Source organism: Neomonachus schauinslandi, chromosome 1 (assembly GCF_002201575.2).
Source record: "Neomonachus schauinslandi chromosome 1, ASM220157v2, whole genome shotgun sequence".
In the NCBI taxonomy this organism is placed as follows: domain Eukaryota; kingdom Metazoa; phylum Chordata; class Mammalia; order Carnivora; family Phocidae; genus Neomonachus; species Neomonachus schauinslandi.
Genome location: NC_058403.1, coordinates 149,270,359 through 149,289,857, shown reverse-complemented (window position 1 = coordinate 149,289,857; position 19,499 = coordinate 149,270,359). Strand labels below are relative to the sequence as shown.

The following is a 19,499-nucleotide window of genomic DNA, read 5'->3' as shown; positions in this document are numbered from 1 at the left end:
ATGAATATGGCATATAATGAACATACATGTACACATCAGCCACCAGCCACCCTCCGGAATTATCAAGACATATCTAATCTTTTTTTTTTTTTTTAAAGATTTTATTTATTTATTTGACAGAGACAGAGATAGCGAGAGCAGAAACACAAGCAGCGGGAGTGGGAGAGGGAGAAGCAGGCTTCCCCTCGAGGAGGGAGCCCGATGTGGGACTCGATCCCAGGACCCTGGGATCATGACCTGAGCCGAAGGCAGACGCTTAACGACTGAGCCACCCAGGCACCCAAGACATATCTAATCTTGGTTCATCTGTACCCCAACCTTTCCTATTCTTAATCCATTGCATTATTTAAAGTAAGTTAGATATTATATCTTACTTCATATGTAAATATTTCAGTATGTATCTATACAGAGGATTCCTTTGAAATAACCATGGTACTAATATCACACTTAAAAATTTCACAGTAATTCCTTAATCGAATAACTAGTCAGTATTCAGACACTTGTAGTTTCATAAATGTTTTCTGGCAGTGGTGGTGGGAGACAGTTGATTTATTCGAATCAGTAGCCAAGTAGTACCCATACTACTTTGATTGAGAAATCACTTAAATCTCTTTTTAAAACTCTAGATTCCTTGTCTTTCTCCCTCTCCCTTTCTCTCTCCTTTTGTTATTTATTTGTTAAAGAGACCAAATTACTTGTGCAGAAGTCTAAGGCATTCTGAACTCTTGGTGCTCTATCCCCTAGTAGTTAGAATGAGGGGCTTGGTCAGATTTAGATTTGTGTTATTGGCAATAGTACCTCCCAAAGGGAGCCAAACTATATATTGTTTCACATCAAAAGACACATGTCTTTTTTGTAACTGCTTTCACACAGTTCCAGGTGTCATCAGTTTGACTCATTATCTTTCACCTTGATTTTAGCACCCAGTGGGGGCTGTTTTCCAAGATCTGTTGTTTCACTAGTTATTGTGTAATGGTGATATTCACATTCTCCCATTTCTTGTGCAGATATTAACTGGAATTCCTCTGTAAATGGAAACATTCGCACATTATCTATGTGGTTACCTTGAGGTAAAGCTCATACAGGGAAAGCAGGATAAGTTCTTTTTACCCGATTTAGTTATTCCACATTTTTGAGGGTCTGTTTTAACACCAGTAGTCTGTTCCAGTGATGGATTTGTCTACGCCTGCTCTAACACTTCACTCTATTAATTATGATGACTTCATAGCCTGTCTTGTTGTTGAGCTGGGGAAGCCCTCCCACTCTATGTTTTTCAAGAGTGTCTTAGCTATCCTTAGCTCTTTGAATGTCCATTTAAGTTTTAGAATGAGATTATCAAGTTACGCTCAAAACACACACCCAGACGTGAGAGGATTTTGATTAGGATTGCTTTGAATTTATAGAAAGATTGAAGAGAATTGGCACCTCTATGGTATTGAGTACCCAACCCATAATCATGATATCTTTCAGTATTTACTTAGGTCTTCTTTAATTTCTGTCACTAATGCTTATTGTCCTGAGTAGTTCTCTTGTACCTTTTTTATTACATTTATTCTTAGGTGTGATTGTAAATGTAAAATTAGTTTTTTATTTTTATCTTCCAATTAAATAAAATGCATGTACAGTTTTAAAGAGAATCTGAGCCAAGCCTGCTTTTAACTAAAATTATCTGTAATACACTTAGTTGATTAAGATTGTTTCAAGTGTAGTTAAATGGATTTTCCAGTTGCACATTTTGGAATTGGGCCCAGGTAAAGTATTAAAAATGCTACGTAGTACTCAGATAAAGTTATTTGGAAAGACTCACAAGAAGCAATGGGTAGACAATCTGGCAAGCATTTTTATTTGAATAACTAATTTCCACTCTCATTGCTTAAAACCGAAAGTAAGAATTATGAGGAGAGGAAGAAATTTCTTTTATATGCTACTGTTAGGGAGAAGACAAGAAAGGGGGTATATGTATTGAAAAACAATATTAATTACTTGTCCAGGAAAATGGCTATACATAAGTAATCCACGTGTTTATAATAATAAAATCAATTATTTTCTGAAAAGGGTACAACATTGTAAACTCTTGCATTTTGCCTCAATCTAGAGGAATGAAACACTTAAGTATGATATATAAATGGCTTTTGAAGAGGAAGTAGTGCATTATCATTATTGAGTTCTGGTTGCTGTGTATTTACAAAGTGTGGTTTGAGAGCTTGTTTAGAGGTTCTAGCAGGGGAGCGCAGCTAAAGGTGTGGTTTGAGTGAGTTGGGACTTTAAAGGTGTACACTTTTAAAAAATGAAATATTCCAAACATACAAATGCATGCAAAGTAAATACCAAGTACGAAGACTGGTTAGCACTTGCGAATTCGCCCTCTAGAACGTTGCCAGTGCTCCTTGTGCTGCTCTTCAGTCTCCTATCTCTCTGTTCTCTCCCAAGGGTAACCCACTGGTAACATGCTACAGCATATGTACGGTTCTCTAAGACAATTGACTTCAATGTGCTACATGTTTTGGGCTGTATAGAAATGATATACTGTATATATTCTGCATATTCCTGCCCTTTTTTCACCTAGCATTGTGATTTTGAATTTCATTCTAGAAGCTATAGTTTAACCATTTTGAATGCTGAGTTTAGTAATAATACCTTCTATCTGTATACCATATTTTATTTATTCTCCTGTTGGTGGACCTTTGAATTGTCTCAGTTTTGCTTTTATAAACACTGTAACTGTAACGTTGACTTCTGGTGTACATGTGAAGCGTTTCTCTAGGATGTTTTGGTAGGAATTGAATTTTTGCATCATAGAGTATGCTTGTCTTCCACTTTATGAAGCTCCGCAAAGGAATGCCAAGTTATTGTCTATAGTGGTTGTATCCGTTCACACTTCACAGTCAGTGCTGTGGGAGGGCTTCCCCAGCTAAACAACAAGACAGGCTATGAAGTCATCATAATTAATAGAGTGAAGTGTTAGAGCAGGCATAGACAAATCCATCACTGGAACAGACTACTGGTGTTAAAACAGACCCTCAAAAATGTGGAATAACTAAATCGGGTAAAAAGAACTTATCCTGCTTTCCCTGTATGAGCTTTACCTCAAGGTAACCACATTTCCATTGTCCTACATACTCACCAGTTCTTGGCATTATTTGCTTTTAGGATTTTACTAATCTCATATGTGTCAATAATACTCCATGAGGTTTCATTTGTTTCTTTTTACTGAACAAATGGTGGTTTAAATTCTCAACCAAAAGAAATGGAAAGTTACAATGAGAGGCCACTTTCAACTTTGGCATTTAGAGGTTCACATATTGTTCATCGTCCAGTATTGGAAGCCTTGATGTATTATCTTGCTGCACAGTGATATTTCCTATATTCAGTTTTTTAAAAATCCAGGGTTATCAAGGTATAAATTTTTACACATAATATTCACTGTGATTTCATATACCTGAACTGTATTTATTGTTTACTTTTAGGTTGAAATGGGGCTTGGTTAACAGATGGACTGTAACTTTTTATGACAGGCTTTAAGATGTTGAACCAAAATATTTGAAAACCACTGAAATGGCATTAATACTTCATGCATTTTCAAGTTATTTTATTTGTCCTGTGTATCCAAAGAGTTTTGAAAACTTGATTTAAACTTAAGTGCCTTTAGATTTGGAATACTAGAAAAACTAGAATTCTGTTCCGATATACTAAGTTCTTAATAAATACAAATGATTATTAATTTTAGTCATTGTGGAATATCTGAAGCCAACCACATAATATTGAGAAGAGAAATACCAGTTTTAAGGAATCTTTGTATTCCCTAAGTATAGTCTTTTAAAATTGCCATGCCAAAAGGAGGAGGAGGAAAAGATGTGAGAAATAAAATGGCTATGATAATTCTTACTTTTTCTTAAAATGGAAAAATACCAATTGGAATGCTTTGCGTATGTATGTACAATACTATACAGTACAATATAATTAATACAAGAATGATGTCTCCCTTTATTCCTTGGATTGTTCTTTAGTTTGTCTAGTGTCTAAGTAATAAGTAGCTTATCTGGTTTTTCTTTACAATGTGATCTGTTTTATTTTATTTGACAGGTGGCAGTTTGTACCATACTGATGTCTCGCTCTTTGGAGAACCTACCGAGTTTGAGTATTTGCGAAAAGTGCTTTTTGAGTATATGATGGGTCGTGAGACTAAGGTATAAAGCATTTCTGATAATTTGGCATGTGGCTTAATTTAAAAGGAAATGTGCCCACTTTTAATACTTTAATACACATATTGATGCTGTATCTTTACTGTTGGCAGACCATACATGCTAATAATAGATAATAGGTAATTGGGTTATTGTTCTTAGTTTACAAAAGTGAATTGGCATATCTTGCTTATATTTGTTATAGTTATAAAATATTAATTAAAAAATACTGTTGGATGATGCTGAGTACTAAAAATTGACATTTCATTAACTAACACTTTGTGAAATATGTGGCTATTTTTACTTTTGACCTCAAGTCTTAAAGTTAGGGGAATAGATTTCATTTTCATGAAAACTTTAGGGTAATGTGGAAGTATTGGAAATGGTCGTATTAAGAATTAAGTAGTAGACTACATAATTAAGTAATTGCTTAGAGATATTTAGAAATATTTTACTTTAGTCACTGTGAGAAAAATCATTCCTATACAAATGGAATATTGATCATTAAAATCACCACATAATATAAGTAATAGTGCTTGGCTAAATTTGTTTTCTGGAATGTTAAATTTATTGTAATGTTCTTGAGTATATACTATTGTCTTTTTCTTGTCTGTATCCCCTGCAGTGTTCTTAAAAGAGCCTTATATTGGACTTTTGATAAATGTGTCTTGAATTGAATATATTTAGGGAAATTCATTAGCCTTTCCTCAGAATTTTTCATTTAAAGCAATTTCTTTTCTGACATTGCTTCAGCTTTTTACCTTCATAAACTTTTACATTGTCCATATACGTTGGCTGAGAATGGGATCATGAGTTTTCCATTTTTAGAAGCAATCAGTGTTTTAACTTATGGGTCTTTGGGGGTTACTAAGTCAAAGAGTGCTAAGCCAGTTCAGGGATTAATTTGGCAGATATATTTGAAGACTAAAAAGTAAGGGCATAAGAAAATCTCTTGAAAGAATATTGTGAATTTATGGATTATAGATTCAGCTAAACACTAGGAGTTATAGGGCTCTAAGTCATTTGAATCCTTAATATCTATAGAAATCTCATTTCATTGTATCAAATAATTTCAAATTAAAGTAGTATCTAGTGTGATCCTGAGCATGTAACACAGGAAGGGTATGTTAATTCATAGTAATTCAGTTTTTTTCCTTAAAGGAATTTTTTTTTAAATTCAAAGAATAGCTAAAGCGAATTTTCTGCTTTTTAAAAATAAAGCTAATGAAATATAATAATCTCTTAATAAGTCTTTATTGGATAGTAGCCTGTATCTGAGGTGGGGTAGATAATTTAATGTTACCTTGCTACTGAAGGGAAGGGAGAAGGGTGTATCTTTAAAAAAAAAAAAAAAAAAGGCTTCTCAGAACTGTAGCTCTCCTGGTTCATTTGTTGAATCTAAAGCTGTGATCCAGTGTGCTAAATAAATTATTTGACCTTTTTTTGATCTGTGGAATGAAGAGACTGACTGCCTCAAACTGTGTCTTCTGGAGGTTGTGAACTGTGGAGGCTGAGATCTCTACAGAGTTTGAATCCTGAAGAAAGAGCCAGCCCAAGCATAGATGCGTTCGGGGGCAGTGCCAGGCTGCCAAGTGCAAGCTTGTGCTTCCAGGGTTGTGCAGCTTGTTTTAGGCTGTGACTTAGGAAACAGCTGAAAGGGGTGTCCTCAGGACACAGGACACCCTGTCTAATACCTGACTGGGAGTCCATGTGGCAGAGTGCTCTCTCTGGTCTTTTATCGTCAGCATTCAATGCATCTGGTTAATGATGAGTCTGTCATTCTGCCATCACATTTTACAGGTAAATATAGAAAATCGGTAGCAGATATTCAGCTTAATTTACTGCTTATTTATTGAGCACTTGCTACATGCGGCCTTTTGTTTATCACCACGATGGGTAGAAAGATGAAATTTGACACTATCCCTAATTTTTTTTTACACCATCCCTAATTTTAAGGAGTTTACTATATAGTAGGAAAGTGGACCTGTTCGCAGTTAAGCATAACATGATACAGAATGTCATTAAGAGAGGCACAGAGTTCTCCTGTTGACTTGTGGGAGGGTCAAGGAGGACATTGTGGAGAAGCAGGTGTATCTGCTGGGCTTTAAAGCCATGTGGGGGGGGGTATGTGGGGGTGGTTAGATTTGAATAGATGAACTCAGATGTGAGGGAAAGCCTAGACAGGAGGTCCAAGGCAGGAAATTGAGTGTGGGTTTTGGAATGACAAGTAGTCTGGTCCAACTGAAACACTGGATCTATGGTGGCGGTGACTCCTTTTAGGGCTGCACAGGGTGTGGAAGGCATGGAATGTTTTCAGAGTTTTACCTGTAGGGACTGGGGGTTAGTTAGCCCTTGAGCAGAGATTGACAAGATCAGAGCTGGTTTTAGATATATCTTTTACTGATTTGCTTCATTTCTACACATTAAAGAATTTGAAATGGAGACCAGATTGTGATTTTAGAGTGAACCAGAGTATATTGTGGCCTTTGGGATTTGATCCTCATCTGAAGTTGTATCTTGTCCAGCAGGATATGTATGTCATCCCACCTGTCTTTCTTCATCTGCTTTTGCACACAGTGTTCCTTATTTTATAAGGCAGATGATTTATTTAAGAAGACCACGTGTAGGACACACATTCTTATAGTATGAAGCTAAGTAAGTGTCCCTTCTTTCTTCTGTCCTTCACTTTCTTTTTCTTGGGTTTTGATCCTCCATGCTAAATTCAGCCTGCTTTCCTTTTCAGTAGAAAGTGTTTCTCACCCTAATTTTTATTAAAGCTTCTCCCTCAAGAAAACCTGGCAGGAGATGCCATCTCTAAACCAGGTGGCTCATTTGAACTTTGCCTTACTTCCCAGGGACTGAGGATATTGTATATAGAATAGACAGACTGAGTTCTCTCCCAAGGTATGGCAAAGAGCCTAGGCTTCTCCGTTTAAGTTTTTTGGCAAGCCAGGGAAGAGCTTTAAGTCTTTACTGGGTAATCTGCTACAATTTCAGGATCGCTGATGAATCTAGAGGTGGGTTTTCTCGTTAACATTGTCTAGAAATGTGAAGACAACTAGTGACAGTCTGGGTTTTTTTTTGACAGACATGTTTGTGTGTGCATGTATGTGGTTTCAGAGTGAATATAAGTGGACTTTTGGGTACTTTGAATCTTACCAGCTATTGAAATTAATTCCTAAAAACAGTCTTCTTAGACAGTATACCAGAAACCATTAAAAATTGCTTCAGAGTGTTAATGAAAAGAATACTGAAATAGTCTCTACTTCATATTCCTCTTGTCATTTCATGCCACATATGCTTAGTTTCTAGACTGGTTTAGCGTGGAAGATTCTGTTCTATCTAGGCAATACAATTTAAAGGATGAGGGTTTTGTAAAATGCCTTTGGAATTCTCCAAGAACTGCATTGTTTTAAATGGTATTTTTTTTAAAGATTTTATTTATTTATTTGAAAGAGAGAGACACAACAAGAGAGGGAACACAAGCAAGGGGGGTGGGAGAGGGAGAAGCAGGCTTCCTGCGGAGCAGGGAGCCCGATGTGGGGCTCCATCCCAGGACCCTGGGATCATGACCTGAGCCGAAGGCAGACGCTTAATGACTGAGCCACCCAGCTGCCCCTTAAATGGTATTTTTTTTGATCCTCAAAATGGCAGAGGTAAAGATGAAAGGAAGGAAGGGGGCTGAAATCTTGCTGTGTATGGGGTTTGTGGTGGAAGAACAGTATTAGTTGAAATAAGTATTAGAAATATGTAAAGTGCCTTGCCTAGGCTTGGCACATAATAGGAATTTTAAAAAACATTAGTTTCTTTCCTTCCTGGAGATTATTCTGCATATACATTATATATGATGTGAGTTTGTAAAATTTTTGGTTAACTCTATTATGTCATCTTTTCCTTATGGCCTTCTCTAGTCCCCGGCCCCCTCCCGTACACACACACACACAGAGTCTGTGTAACTGTGAACCAAGAATATTAGAGTGAGTTATCTAGGTGACCCTGCCATCCTCTGTGGGAATCCTCAGGGGAGAGCACTAGCACCTGAATTTGTATGTAAGCACTGAACTGTTATCCTACTTATTTCGTAAGTGTATCTTATTTCATAAGGTATCTTCTTTCCTCTCTGTCTCCCTCAAAACATCTCATCTTGATACAAAATAGGGAATTTCCACCTTTGAGGAGAATTTTCCACGAGCTTTTGGGTGACAGTCTGACTTACGGTATATTCATTTAGATCTGCACAATTTATGATCTTGTTTTGCAAGCCACCATGTGTAATGTTTTGATTCATCATGTTTCCTACCGAACAAAACATCTTGTGTTTATTTAAAATGTAATTTGTATTTCTATTAGGCTGATGTGCTGCATGTTGTAAAAAATATCTACTAAGCATGTTCATGTTCATGCAGTAGCCCATGTTAATGAGATATATGATGTGATTTAGTTAAAGCTGAACTTGGGAGTATAATTCTGATTATTTAGAGCATGTGTTTGGCAATACATCACTTACTAGATAGATTTCTACAAATAAAAAACCTAATAAAATGAATGAGTAATAAAGTTTCATTTTAATTAAGACAAAGGGCCAAGAGCATTAGAACTTTATATAGCTTCATGCTATTGTAATTGCATCTTCTTGAAATAATATCAACCCAGACATTGTGAGGAGTCCTTTTAAATTGAAATTCTAGTGTTGGCTGTTATTTCCTTGACTAATACCTTCACATCATACTTCTTTGGTCGTGGCTTCCATTGAGAGCACTAAAGAATCCCACCAGCAGAACATGTCAGAATGGGGTGAGACTTCATCTGCTTCACTGTCTATTAGTGATCATCTCTTGTTGTTTTTCTTGTAGACCATGGCAAAGGTTATAACCACTGTACTGAAGTTCCCTGATGATCAGACTCAGAAAATTTTGGAAAGAGAAGATGCTCGGCCAATGGTAAGCTTTAAAAGTAGGCTACAGATAGAAGACGACTTTATCCCATCTTTTTATATCCTGTTTCATTTACAAAGACTTTGAGTTGATAGAAGACATTTTAAATGTTTAGTTTTTATTATACCATAGCCTAAAAAATGAGAGTGAATCTACATTAAGAAAGTTTAACCAATGGCAAATATGAAATGGTGCCCTCAAGGAAAGAGCAGTCTTCTTCAATAGCATATATGAGGTTGACACCCATATATGCTGTATGTGGGATTTCCAGAACTTGGGCTATTTATGGGAAGTACAGAAAAGGCATTTGTTCTGGTATCTCCAGTAATAATTTTTAAAACCAGTTTACACCATGATGTTTGATGTTCTATAGATTACATCTCTCTTTCCTACTTTAGTTATTTTCAAATACAATAATTCTGAGTGAAAAATGTAAGCATTTTTTAGTTTTTGACATACCCAGCAAGGGAAATGTAGATAATTGAATTATTAGAAACCTTTGTGTGAAGTTAGCTGTAATTGAAATGAAACAAATACACACTTCATAAATTATGCAGAATTATTCCCAAGCCTAACTTCTTTTTGCCCTGGGCCAGTAATTCGTAAGAAGATCCATTCTAAGCAGAGTGTGAAATTTGTGAAGTCTCGGGTCCTGCCCCAGCTTTCTCTTTCGGCTTCCTTTTCTTGTCTTGCTGGTAGCCTGCAGCACCGTTCACATCCTCCCCCGTTTCTTTACTTGCTTCATGATCCCAGCACCACTGTTCTCTTCTCACTAAAGCAAGCAAAGGTCTCCTTTATGATGGGTTAGCCTATGTCTGAGTATCTCCAGTAAGAAGGACTAAGTCAATAAACCTCCCGAAGCATCCCATCTGATCTCGACAGAGTGTGTCTCTTACAACAGCTCTTGCTTATCTTGAGCCCCAATCTTCCTTCCTGTAGTGGTTACCAATTTGTTCTGGTTCTAACCCATGGAACTCAACCAAAAATTTGTGGATAGCCTGAGTGGAGGACTTTTCCTCTCCAGGCCAGACACCCTGCACCTGTCAGCCATTTCTTTCTTTCTTTTTTTAATTTGCCCATTTTATTTCTTTTCTTTTTAAGTTAGGCTCCATGCACAATGTGGGGCTTGAACTCATAGCCCTGAGATCAAGAGTTGCACCCTGGAGCTCCTGGCTGGCTCAGTTGGTAGAGCATTCGACTCTTGATCTCAAGTCATGAGTTCAAGTCCCATGTTGGGCGTGGAGCATACTTACAATAAAGAAAAAAAGTTGCATCCCTACCAACTGAGCCAGCCAGGCATGATGCTTTTCTCTTCTCATGCATTGCGCAGGGCCAATTGTGAAGGAATCCCAGTGTATCAGGCACATCCTGACCTCCTCTTCCTTGCTTTCTCTAAAGTCATCCCAGCATCCCTGACCTTTGTCCCAGTACTCCATTGCACATTATATCACTTACCTATTGTATATTTTCTGAGACAGTTGCAATTATTTTGGTTAGCATTTAAGTGTTTTTTGGAAAGCATTCCTCCCTGTATCTAATGGCCTGAAAAACATTGTTATTTGTGTAGTTATTATTGGTGATATTTCTGGTTATTTCTGGTGATAAATATTTTTTATAAGAAGTATATCACTATAATGTACGCCCTTGGTCAATAGAATGTTGTTTTAAATTATAGCAAACTTTAATTCTAAAACCATGTAGTTACTCAGAGTAGTTTTCCTCCTCACTGAATAATACAGCTGTGTCTTTGTGAAAATAAAACTCTCCAGTGTAATTGGAACCTGTCGACATGATTCTGTCATTATGGCCCAGTTTAAGAAAATATTTTTAAATGATCTAATATACTTTTGTTCATTCTCCCATGGCCTCTTTATCATCTTGATGTTGGGGTATGGCAAACTCTCCTCTTACTCTTGGGCTACATTTTATCATGGCTTTGGCAATATGGTGGGAAATATTCCCCTTTACCCCATGCACACATGCAGTCTTAGATTTGTTTGTCTTGAAGGAAATGGTGAGTTGATAGTGTAAATAGTGAACCATGTAAAGAAAAACCTTTTAAAGCAGATGGAAATTTTTTTTTTTAACTAAAAAGAAATCTTTGAAAAACATTACACTCTTTATTCCTGAATAAAGTGGTATTCATTCTAGATAGGGATGAAATGGTGACTGTTCGTTCCTTCTTGAAATAATTCTCCCTTGTCCCAGAGGCTGACCTGCCCAGGAAGAAAGTCCCACTCTTTCCACTGCTACTTCAAGCAGAGTCTTATCCATCATTAGCTTTTGCTTAATGAATGAGTTCAGTCAGCAATCACCTACACTTCTGTTTGTTGTGGCGGGTATAGGAAAATTGAAGATATGGAAGATAATAGTTGTTGACCTTGTGGGAGCCTTTAATTTTAGGGGGGAAGAGGTAGCACCCATTCATTGTGCACAAATAAAAGGTATTTCTAGTAATAGAAATCAAATAATAAAAATAGATGCTTAGGAAATATGAAATAATGTATAATGAGCATGAAGTGAGGCTCAAAGATGGCTTATAAATCAATTGGAGTCACCTTTTGTTAGTTTGAGATTCTTGGTACTTGAGAATGATTCATGGTTGTTTTTACATTTGATATATAACTGTATAGAATACGGGCTTTTTTAGGAGTTTATTAAATGAGCACTTAAAAACTGTTTAGTGACATTAGCTTTATTTATTTATTTATTTTTCACATTAGCTTTAAATGTGTGTTCCAGATGGATCTTCTCTGTAATTTGTTGAAATATGCAGCACAGTTTCCCTTGTATTTAAAATCAGCACCTTGAGTGCTTTGTTAGTATAACTTTGGACGCTAAAACGCTGGTAAAAGTAAACCAAAACAAACCCAAGCACATACAGAGCTGCCTTCCCATCCATTAATTTCGGGGATGCTCGAGACAAGTGTGGACCGCGCTTTGTGCTGACAATGTGTAGCCACGCCAGCATTTGCATTATTTAGTGGGTGTTGTAGGAGGAATGCAGTCTAAAACTTTGCTTCATGACCCTTATGATTGTGTATTTGCTTTTTGGCCTTGATCAAAGAATTTCTGTGACTGCTGGTAAGGCATTTCTCAATATATCTCTTTTTGCTTTACCTCCCCTCCCCTCAGTGAGTTTTAATACTCTGTATTTGAAAACCCCATTATAGAAAACAACGGTTATTACTTAACAAGTGGTTTCAGAGTTTAACCTAATTTCAAGATTATATTTCATAGATGAGAAATTGTTACCAGTCAAGATTAAATTGTACAGCATAATTAAATGCTGGCTTATTTGAGGGCTGTGATGTGTAGAGAAGGAATCCTAGTCCTTCACTGACAAGTCTCAGAGCCTCTGTTTCTTCACAAAACAAACATCCCCTTATTAGGGTTGTCGGAAGACCAGAGTATAGTGCTTGCATTGGGTTTTTGAGATGATGGTAGAGGGGGGCGGTGATGATCACTTAGCCACCACGCAGCAATATGTGTGTGTAGAATGTCTTTCCTAGCAAAGGAGACTTAGAATGGTCAGTTAATATTCATGTGTGTAAGATCAGTCATTACAGATGTCAGGAGGACAGTCAGGTCATTTTGCAGGAATGATAGCAGCTCAGAAAATGTCCCTGTGTCCATGCCAGTGCCTTGGAGTGCCAGCCATAGGCAGCACTGAATTATTTGTAGATTTTCAAGTTTTAGATTTGTTTCAAGTGGAAAAAAATTGCCTTATGTATAATAGAAGTTCAGAAGAAAACTCACACCAAATGCACGTGCTGTTTTTGGTGAGAACAGCCTTTTTCTTTCTCTCAGCTTTTCAGCTTACTGTACCTGATACTTCATTTTATGATGGTTTAGGCAACTTAGACGGCCAGAGTACACTAGATACTTTGAGTAACAGGGTAGGAGCAAGAGTGAGTACAAAAGTCTTTGACTTGTCTAATTATTTTTTTGCTGAATAAAACTGCCCTACGAGTACACCATCAGCTTTTTTTTTTTTTTTAAGGAGAGTGTTATTATTTAGGATAATTTTATTAAGAAAGTTTATTTTAATCAGGTGCTAACTCATCTCTTGGAATTGAGAGGTTCTTTTGTTATATAGACATCTCTTTTAAAGTGTTCTTAGAAATGCATTTTTCTTTTTAGGGTACTAGCAAACTGACATGTTTCACCTAGATGGCTATTTTCTTGAGGACTCCATTGAAGGAAAATTTTTTTCTCTTCTATTGAAGAACATTTGGCTTATTTTCATTCCCCGTCCACTCTTGTCATTTTTAAAAATTGATTTTCTTTTGAGTTTTTTTTGCTTTTCTTTCACACTGATCCTTTGTGTTGCGTCAAGTTCTTGATCAGTCCTTGCCCTGACCAGTCTTGTACTTAAGTTAATGTTTCTCACTTTTTCCCTTTAGTTGGAATTTTAAGAATCTCCTCTGAGTTAATAATTCATCTGAACTTTTCAAGCATTGTTAGATACAGAAGTTTTCCATCCCAAAAGAAGCTTACCTTTGCTTTTGTGTGGGCTCAGTAGATGCATGGAAGGTGGATCAAGAAACAGATGCGGGGGCGCCTGGGTGGCTCAGTCGTTGGGTGTTTGCCTTCGGCTCAGGTCGTGATCCCAGGGTCCTGAGATCGAGCCCCGCATCGGGCTCCCTGCTCCGCGGGAAGTCTGCTTCTCCCTCTCCCACTCCCCCTACTTGTGTTCCCTCTCTCGCTGTCTCTCTCTCTGTCAAAAAATAGATAAAGTCTTAAAAAAAAAAAAAAAGAAATAGATACTGATGCAGAGTGAAAAATACTGTACAGATCAAGTACTTATTTGTTGTCTCAAAAGTGGTTTTGACTCTTGATTTTGTTAGAATTGTATAATACGTGGTCATTGCAAAAGAAAATATTGCAAACAATTCAGAATCATATTACGTAGAGAGGGAGACCTTCATGTTTTCAGCTTCCCAACACTTTCTACCATGCCATGATCATCTCTGTTAATAGTTTGTTGAATATCCCCAGGCTTTCTAATAAGATTTATAAATATATATTTATAATTATGTTTTTAATCACTTAAGTATTTTATAAAAGTGGCAGAATGCAACAGCTTGCTTTTTTCACTTAACATATTTATTTTTATTTTATTCCACCTCATTACAAATTGATGTACCTTATTCTTTTTACTGGGTGATTGTATGATTATATGGATGTCCTACAATTTAGTTCACCAATTTCCCATTGATAGACACGTAAGCCGTTTCCAGTTTTTCAATGCTTACAAGCATAGACACAGGGAGCATCCATTTATATATATTTTGCCTACTTCTGCAAGTTTTTCAATAGGATACCGGCCTTATTATGTTATGTGTGTTGCAAATATTATTTTCTAGTTTGTCTTTTGATTTTGCTGCTTCTTACTAACTGCACAATTAAATATAATAGAAAAGTAAAATGATTCTTCTGATGGTTACACTAAGAACAGACTCAGATTTTATAAATAACCCTTTTTACTGATGCTATTTTGAAGCAAACCAGAATAAGATTATGGCCATTTTAGATAGGACAAAGAATTTATTTAAGGAGGTTGTTACAGTAAAAAGTATGTTTGAGATTGGGTCCCCTTGACTGGAAATTTTGGTTTGGGTCATCATTCCTGAAATCATTCCTGATAATATACTGTTGAATTACAGGAGGGTTATTCAGTGATAAAACTGACATATATTAGGAATGACAATTCAACATATAGACCTACTGTATTCACATCCATCAACATTTTCCCCCAAATTTTCCCCCAAATTTTTGATGGTAAATTGAGATTATATAAATCAAAGTTTAATGTGTAGTTTAATGGAACTATGAAATAAATCTTTTTATAAAGCAAATAATCATACCCAGTTAATCTTCTATATAAATATTTACTTAAAGTGTGAAGTATCTTTAACTATGTTGTTTAAATTTTTAAAGTTGCAAATGAAAGCTACATAATACTATAGTTAGGATGGGAGGGAGGTGTTACAGATTCCTTATACTTTGCCTATGCTCCCTTGATTTGGGGAGATTTGAGAAAATGTTAAGTACATTCTGTTTAATCCTTTGAAATTCATATACACATATAATCTCTGTGTTATATTAAGTCTTAAAACTAACCCAATAAGCTTTTTTTCTTCCTGGCTTGTAGTATACTTCACCTCGCAGTGGTATCTTCTGAGTAAACCATCAGTCTGTGCTTAGTTAGCATGTGGTGAGTGAAGAATAATGTCTTGTGTCTTTTGTGCAAAAATCAAATGTATTGCATGATACTAACCATTTCGCTGGCATTCTTTTGCTCTTTTGTTTAATGAATATATGATTATGCTGTGGGTTAATATAGGTATTTTCTGTTAATTCTGTTTTATAGATTAATAATATATAGATTAATAATCACCACCACCAGTAAGAGTTACATAATCTTAGGAAATTTTGCTTCTTTAAATAATAATTGAAAGTTTAAAAATTGCTCTTTAAAATTGTATTAATTCAAAAAAATTTATGTATTTTATCATCTTTTTTGTTTTTATTTCCCAAGATTAGTCTTGGCAATTAATAAAGATTGTGAGAGAGAAATGAAAAATCATTTTCTAGATAGAGGTGAAACGATATATTTCATGAAACCAGAATTTAAAATATTGTAAGGCCCACTTATCAAGGCCAGTCTGAAATAATGAAAACTAGTAAAGTTGATTTTAAAAACAAATGTAATTTTATTACTTCCTGGGCTCATATGGTATAACAAGCTAACATCTGTCCCGAAGAGACCCTTAGGCAGCCTGCTTCGATTGAATGCGGCTCTTTGTCGTTAGCATCTTGTTATTAGGAAGTGAAGGCATCTAAACTGTTTGGACACAGTTAACTGTCTTCACCATTTAAACACCCTGCCATCAGCTCCGTGTATTAGTCATGCTAGTGGCTTGACTTGGTACCACCTAACATTCACGGTACATCTTTACCTCTGACTTCACTGCAATTTTTACAATTGACAAATAAGCTAGATTGCAATTAATAGAGCTTAATCGAATTAAGATAAAGATTCTCTGTGATTCTTAATTCAGCTAGTATTCAGCTAATGGTATCAAGGTTTAAAATGCCAAATATATAGCTTTTCTTTTTTAATCTTTTAGCTTTAAAAATCATTTATGCCTGTATTTGAGTCTAATTTTGATTTTAGTGTACATCAGTTAACCTGCCTTAGTGATTATCTACAACTGTCTTTAGTCTTGTAAATCCCTTAACATTTTCCTTTTCTCATGGTATTATGAATACTGCATAATGCTTGTCTTTGTATCATTTAAATACTATCATTTATCACTGGAAGTGTGTACTATGTAGCATTTTATCGATTGTCTCTTCAGCTTTTATTTTGAAAAATTTCAAACATAAGATTTGTAAAAATAGTTCAGTGAACACCTATATACCCTTCACCGATATTCACCAATTCTTAACCTTTTGCAAAATTTTCTCACTTGCTGTCTCACTCTTGCTCTTTCTCCATATATATCTTCCCCTCCCTAACACTTGACCATTGCTTGCAAACACTTGTGCTTACAAGCATTTGACACTTACTTGCAAACTTGCAAAATAAATACTTTAGCAAATGTCTTTAGGGCATTTTCCTACAAACTCAACAATACAATTATCACTCTCAGGAAATTTAATATTAACATACTGTTACCTAGTATATTGTAAGTATTCACATTTTTCCAGTTTTTCAAATAATGTCTTTCATAATTTTTTAAATTCCAGGATCCATTCAGAGATTGCACATCGCATGTCATTGTCATGTTTTTCTAGTTTCTTTTAAACTAGAAAAGTTCTCCCAGCCTTTTTTTTTTTCGGTTTTTCATGACATTGACATTGTGCAGCATTATTAAATCATATGTGAATTTCTTTTCCCATAACAGTACAAGCTAAGGCTTCAAAATAATAACTGACATAGGAATTTAAATATGACAGCAGATATTTTTCTCATCTTCTTTAGGTTTCTAGGACCAACCTGATTGTTGAGCAAGTTTTATAAATAATACACTATTGGGAATACATCATGAGTATCAGTGGATTATATTTTTCACTTACAAATTGTGAAGACTTTAAAACTTTGTCTTTCCACTAAATATATATAAAAAGTTTATCTCAATTTTATTTGGTAATTTATTTTTGTGGCATTTTAACTTAATCTAGCTACTGGCTTTTAGCATTTTAATCAGAGAAACCTTATTAGGAATCATTCATTAGCATCATTTCTCTTAGCATTTTAGGGGTTTTTAAAATTGAGTTTGTTAATTTCCGATGAGGCATAGCTTTTTTACACCAAAATGCTGTTTGTCCTTTGCTGCCATGCATATCATCCTAGGAGAATTGCAATATGTAGAAAAATAACACATTAGAGAAAAGGGAAGAACTCTCTGTCCCCTTTAAATAACTGCATCCTTGTGAGGTTCTGCCAAGTCAGCACACGTACTCCTGGCTTCTCCAGCTATGATCAGTAGCATTCAGGACATGTGAAAGGTGGCAGTTCCAGATGTCACTGAAACGTCCTGTCTTTCAGGATTGCTGACCTGTAGGATCTATAGGTCAGATCATTCCAAGAATTTTTAGAAGATTTTTTTTAGGATTTAATTTAGAGAATATTTCTACTTTAATCCCTAGACCATAGAATATAGTTTTATTTTAACTTGAAAAAACAAATCTCCCAAACAGTTGGCTTAAAATTTTTTTTCTTTATCCCTTTTCCCTTCTTCTTTTCCAGTCATGGCTCCGATCGTCATCTTGAAGAAACGGGGTGGTGGTGTTGGGCAGGCGTGGAGCCCTGTCTGGGTTTGCCTCTTTGAGAAGCAAGCTGTTATTCAGGGCCCGATATGGAGCCAAACACCAGGAGAAACCTGACATTGGCCCGCAGATATATTGCAGACTGCCTTTCAGATCGATTATATCAATGGAGAAATGGTGATAGTTTTTTCCTTTTTTGTTGGGAGGAGTTTTATGTTGTTTTAAAAGATATTTTGAGTAACTCAACCTGACTTATGGGCTCATTTAATGTTCCTTTCTTCCATTCTTTTTGTCCCTCTTTTTGAAGAACTGCTTGCCTTTCCTATTTATTTTTAGGGTGATTTCTTTTAAAGACTTGTGCAATACATTTTGAGGTGAAACTTAGTAGATTTTTTCTGATAAATTAGAGCATTTAAATTGAGTATTTTATCCAGATTGATTTGTTGAAAATTTGCTAAAGACTAGTTCTTTAAGCTATACATATGATAAATCCAAACAGCAGTACCTCATTGTTTACTTAGCTTTTGTACTTATATTTTTCAGAGGAAAAAATACTACTGTAAATTGTAAATAGTCAATATTGTATTGTATGCATACTGTATTGTATGCAGATCTGTGACTGTTGGCAATGTCATCTTGGAAGAACAGATAAATAAAGTTTATTTACTATATAAAATTTGCTTATTGTGCTTTTTTATTATGTTGAAATCTATTTCAAAATAGTTAAGAAATGATGTTCTATCTGGGTGAATATTTTGAGGAACTGTTTGTCAAGATAGCTAAATGTTAACCATTTGGAAAGATTTTTTTATGTTCAAAATTAGCATGACCAAGTTAGAAGAAGTATGGAAACAAAAAATACTTAATGGTGTGTGTTTTAGGAGTCTGCCAACTTGGGGATGCCTCCTCTCTCTGGAGTAGACCAGACTTTGATTCTTTTTAAACTTAATGAGAGAGAGCATCTCTTGGACAGCAAGAGATGGGAACTGTTCAAGAGGGCTTCACATACCCTTTATATTCTAGCGAACACAGTATGCAGCGTGTAGGTATTGCCTAACCCCTGCCTCAAGGTGGCATTTCGATTATCCAGACAGTGTGGACCTTCGCATTGCTGGTGTATCTTAAGTGTGATAAAAAATGGGGAGCTCAGAGGGATAATGACCAGTGGGTCTTCCTATATAACCCACAGCTGATTCCTTTGAGGACTACTGTTTCAGCAAGGGAAGAGGGTCTTCTTACCCGCCGCCCCCCCCCCTTTTTTAAAATCAGGATTCACTTAAGGGGCAAAATTTTGTGCCACCAAAGGGTTTCTGACAACAGACATGACCATCTCTTACTTTTTTTTTTTTTAAGATTTTATTTATTTATTTGACAGAGAGAGATCACAAGTAGACAGACAGGCAGAGGAGGTGGGAGAAGCAGACTCCTCATTGAGCAGGGAGCCTGATGTGGGACTCCATCCCAGGACACTGGAATCACGACCTGAGCTGAAGGCAGATGCTTAACTGACTGAGCCACCCAGGTGCCCCAGCTTCTTACCTTTTTAATATATCTTTTCCTAAGGTAGAAATTGTGGACTCCTAGTAAAATTTATATACAACTT

The 19,499-nt window shown here is 35.9% G+C and overlaps 1 protein-coding gene across 1 annotated transcript in view; it reads left to right on the top strand.

The window, feature by feature from the left end:
• Positions 1–18,571, top strand: part of GOLGA4 (golgin A4) — a 132,018-nt gene extending 113,447 nt beyond the window's left edge. Inside the window, exons 21-23 of the mRNA XM_044920744.1 lie at positions 4,084–4,187; positions 9,035–9,121; positions 17,877–18,571. Coding sequence (XP_044776679.1) covers positions 4,084–4,187; positions 9,035–9,121; positions 17,877–17,900 — 215 coding nt within the window. The 3' untranslated portion in view covers positions 17,901–18,571. The remainder of the gene's footprint in view (positions 1–4,083; positions 4,188–9,034; positions 9,122–17,876) is intronic.
• Positions 18,572–19,499: the final 928 nt, after the last annotated feature.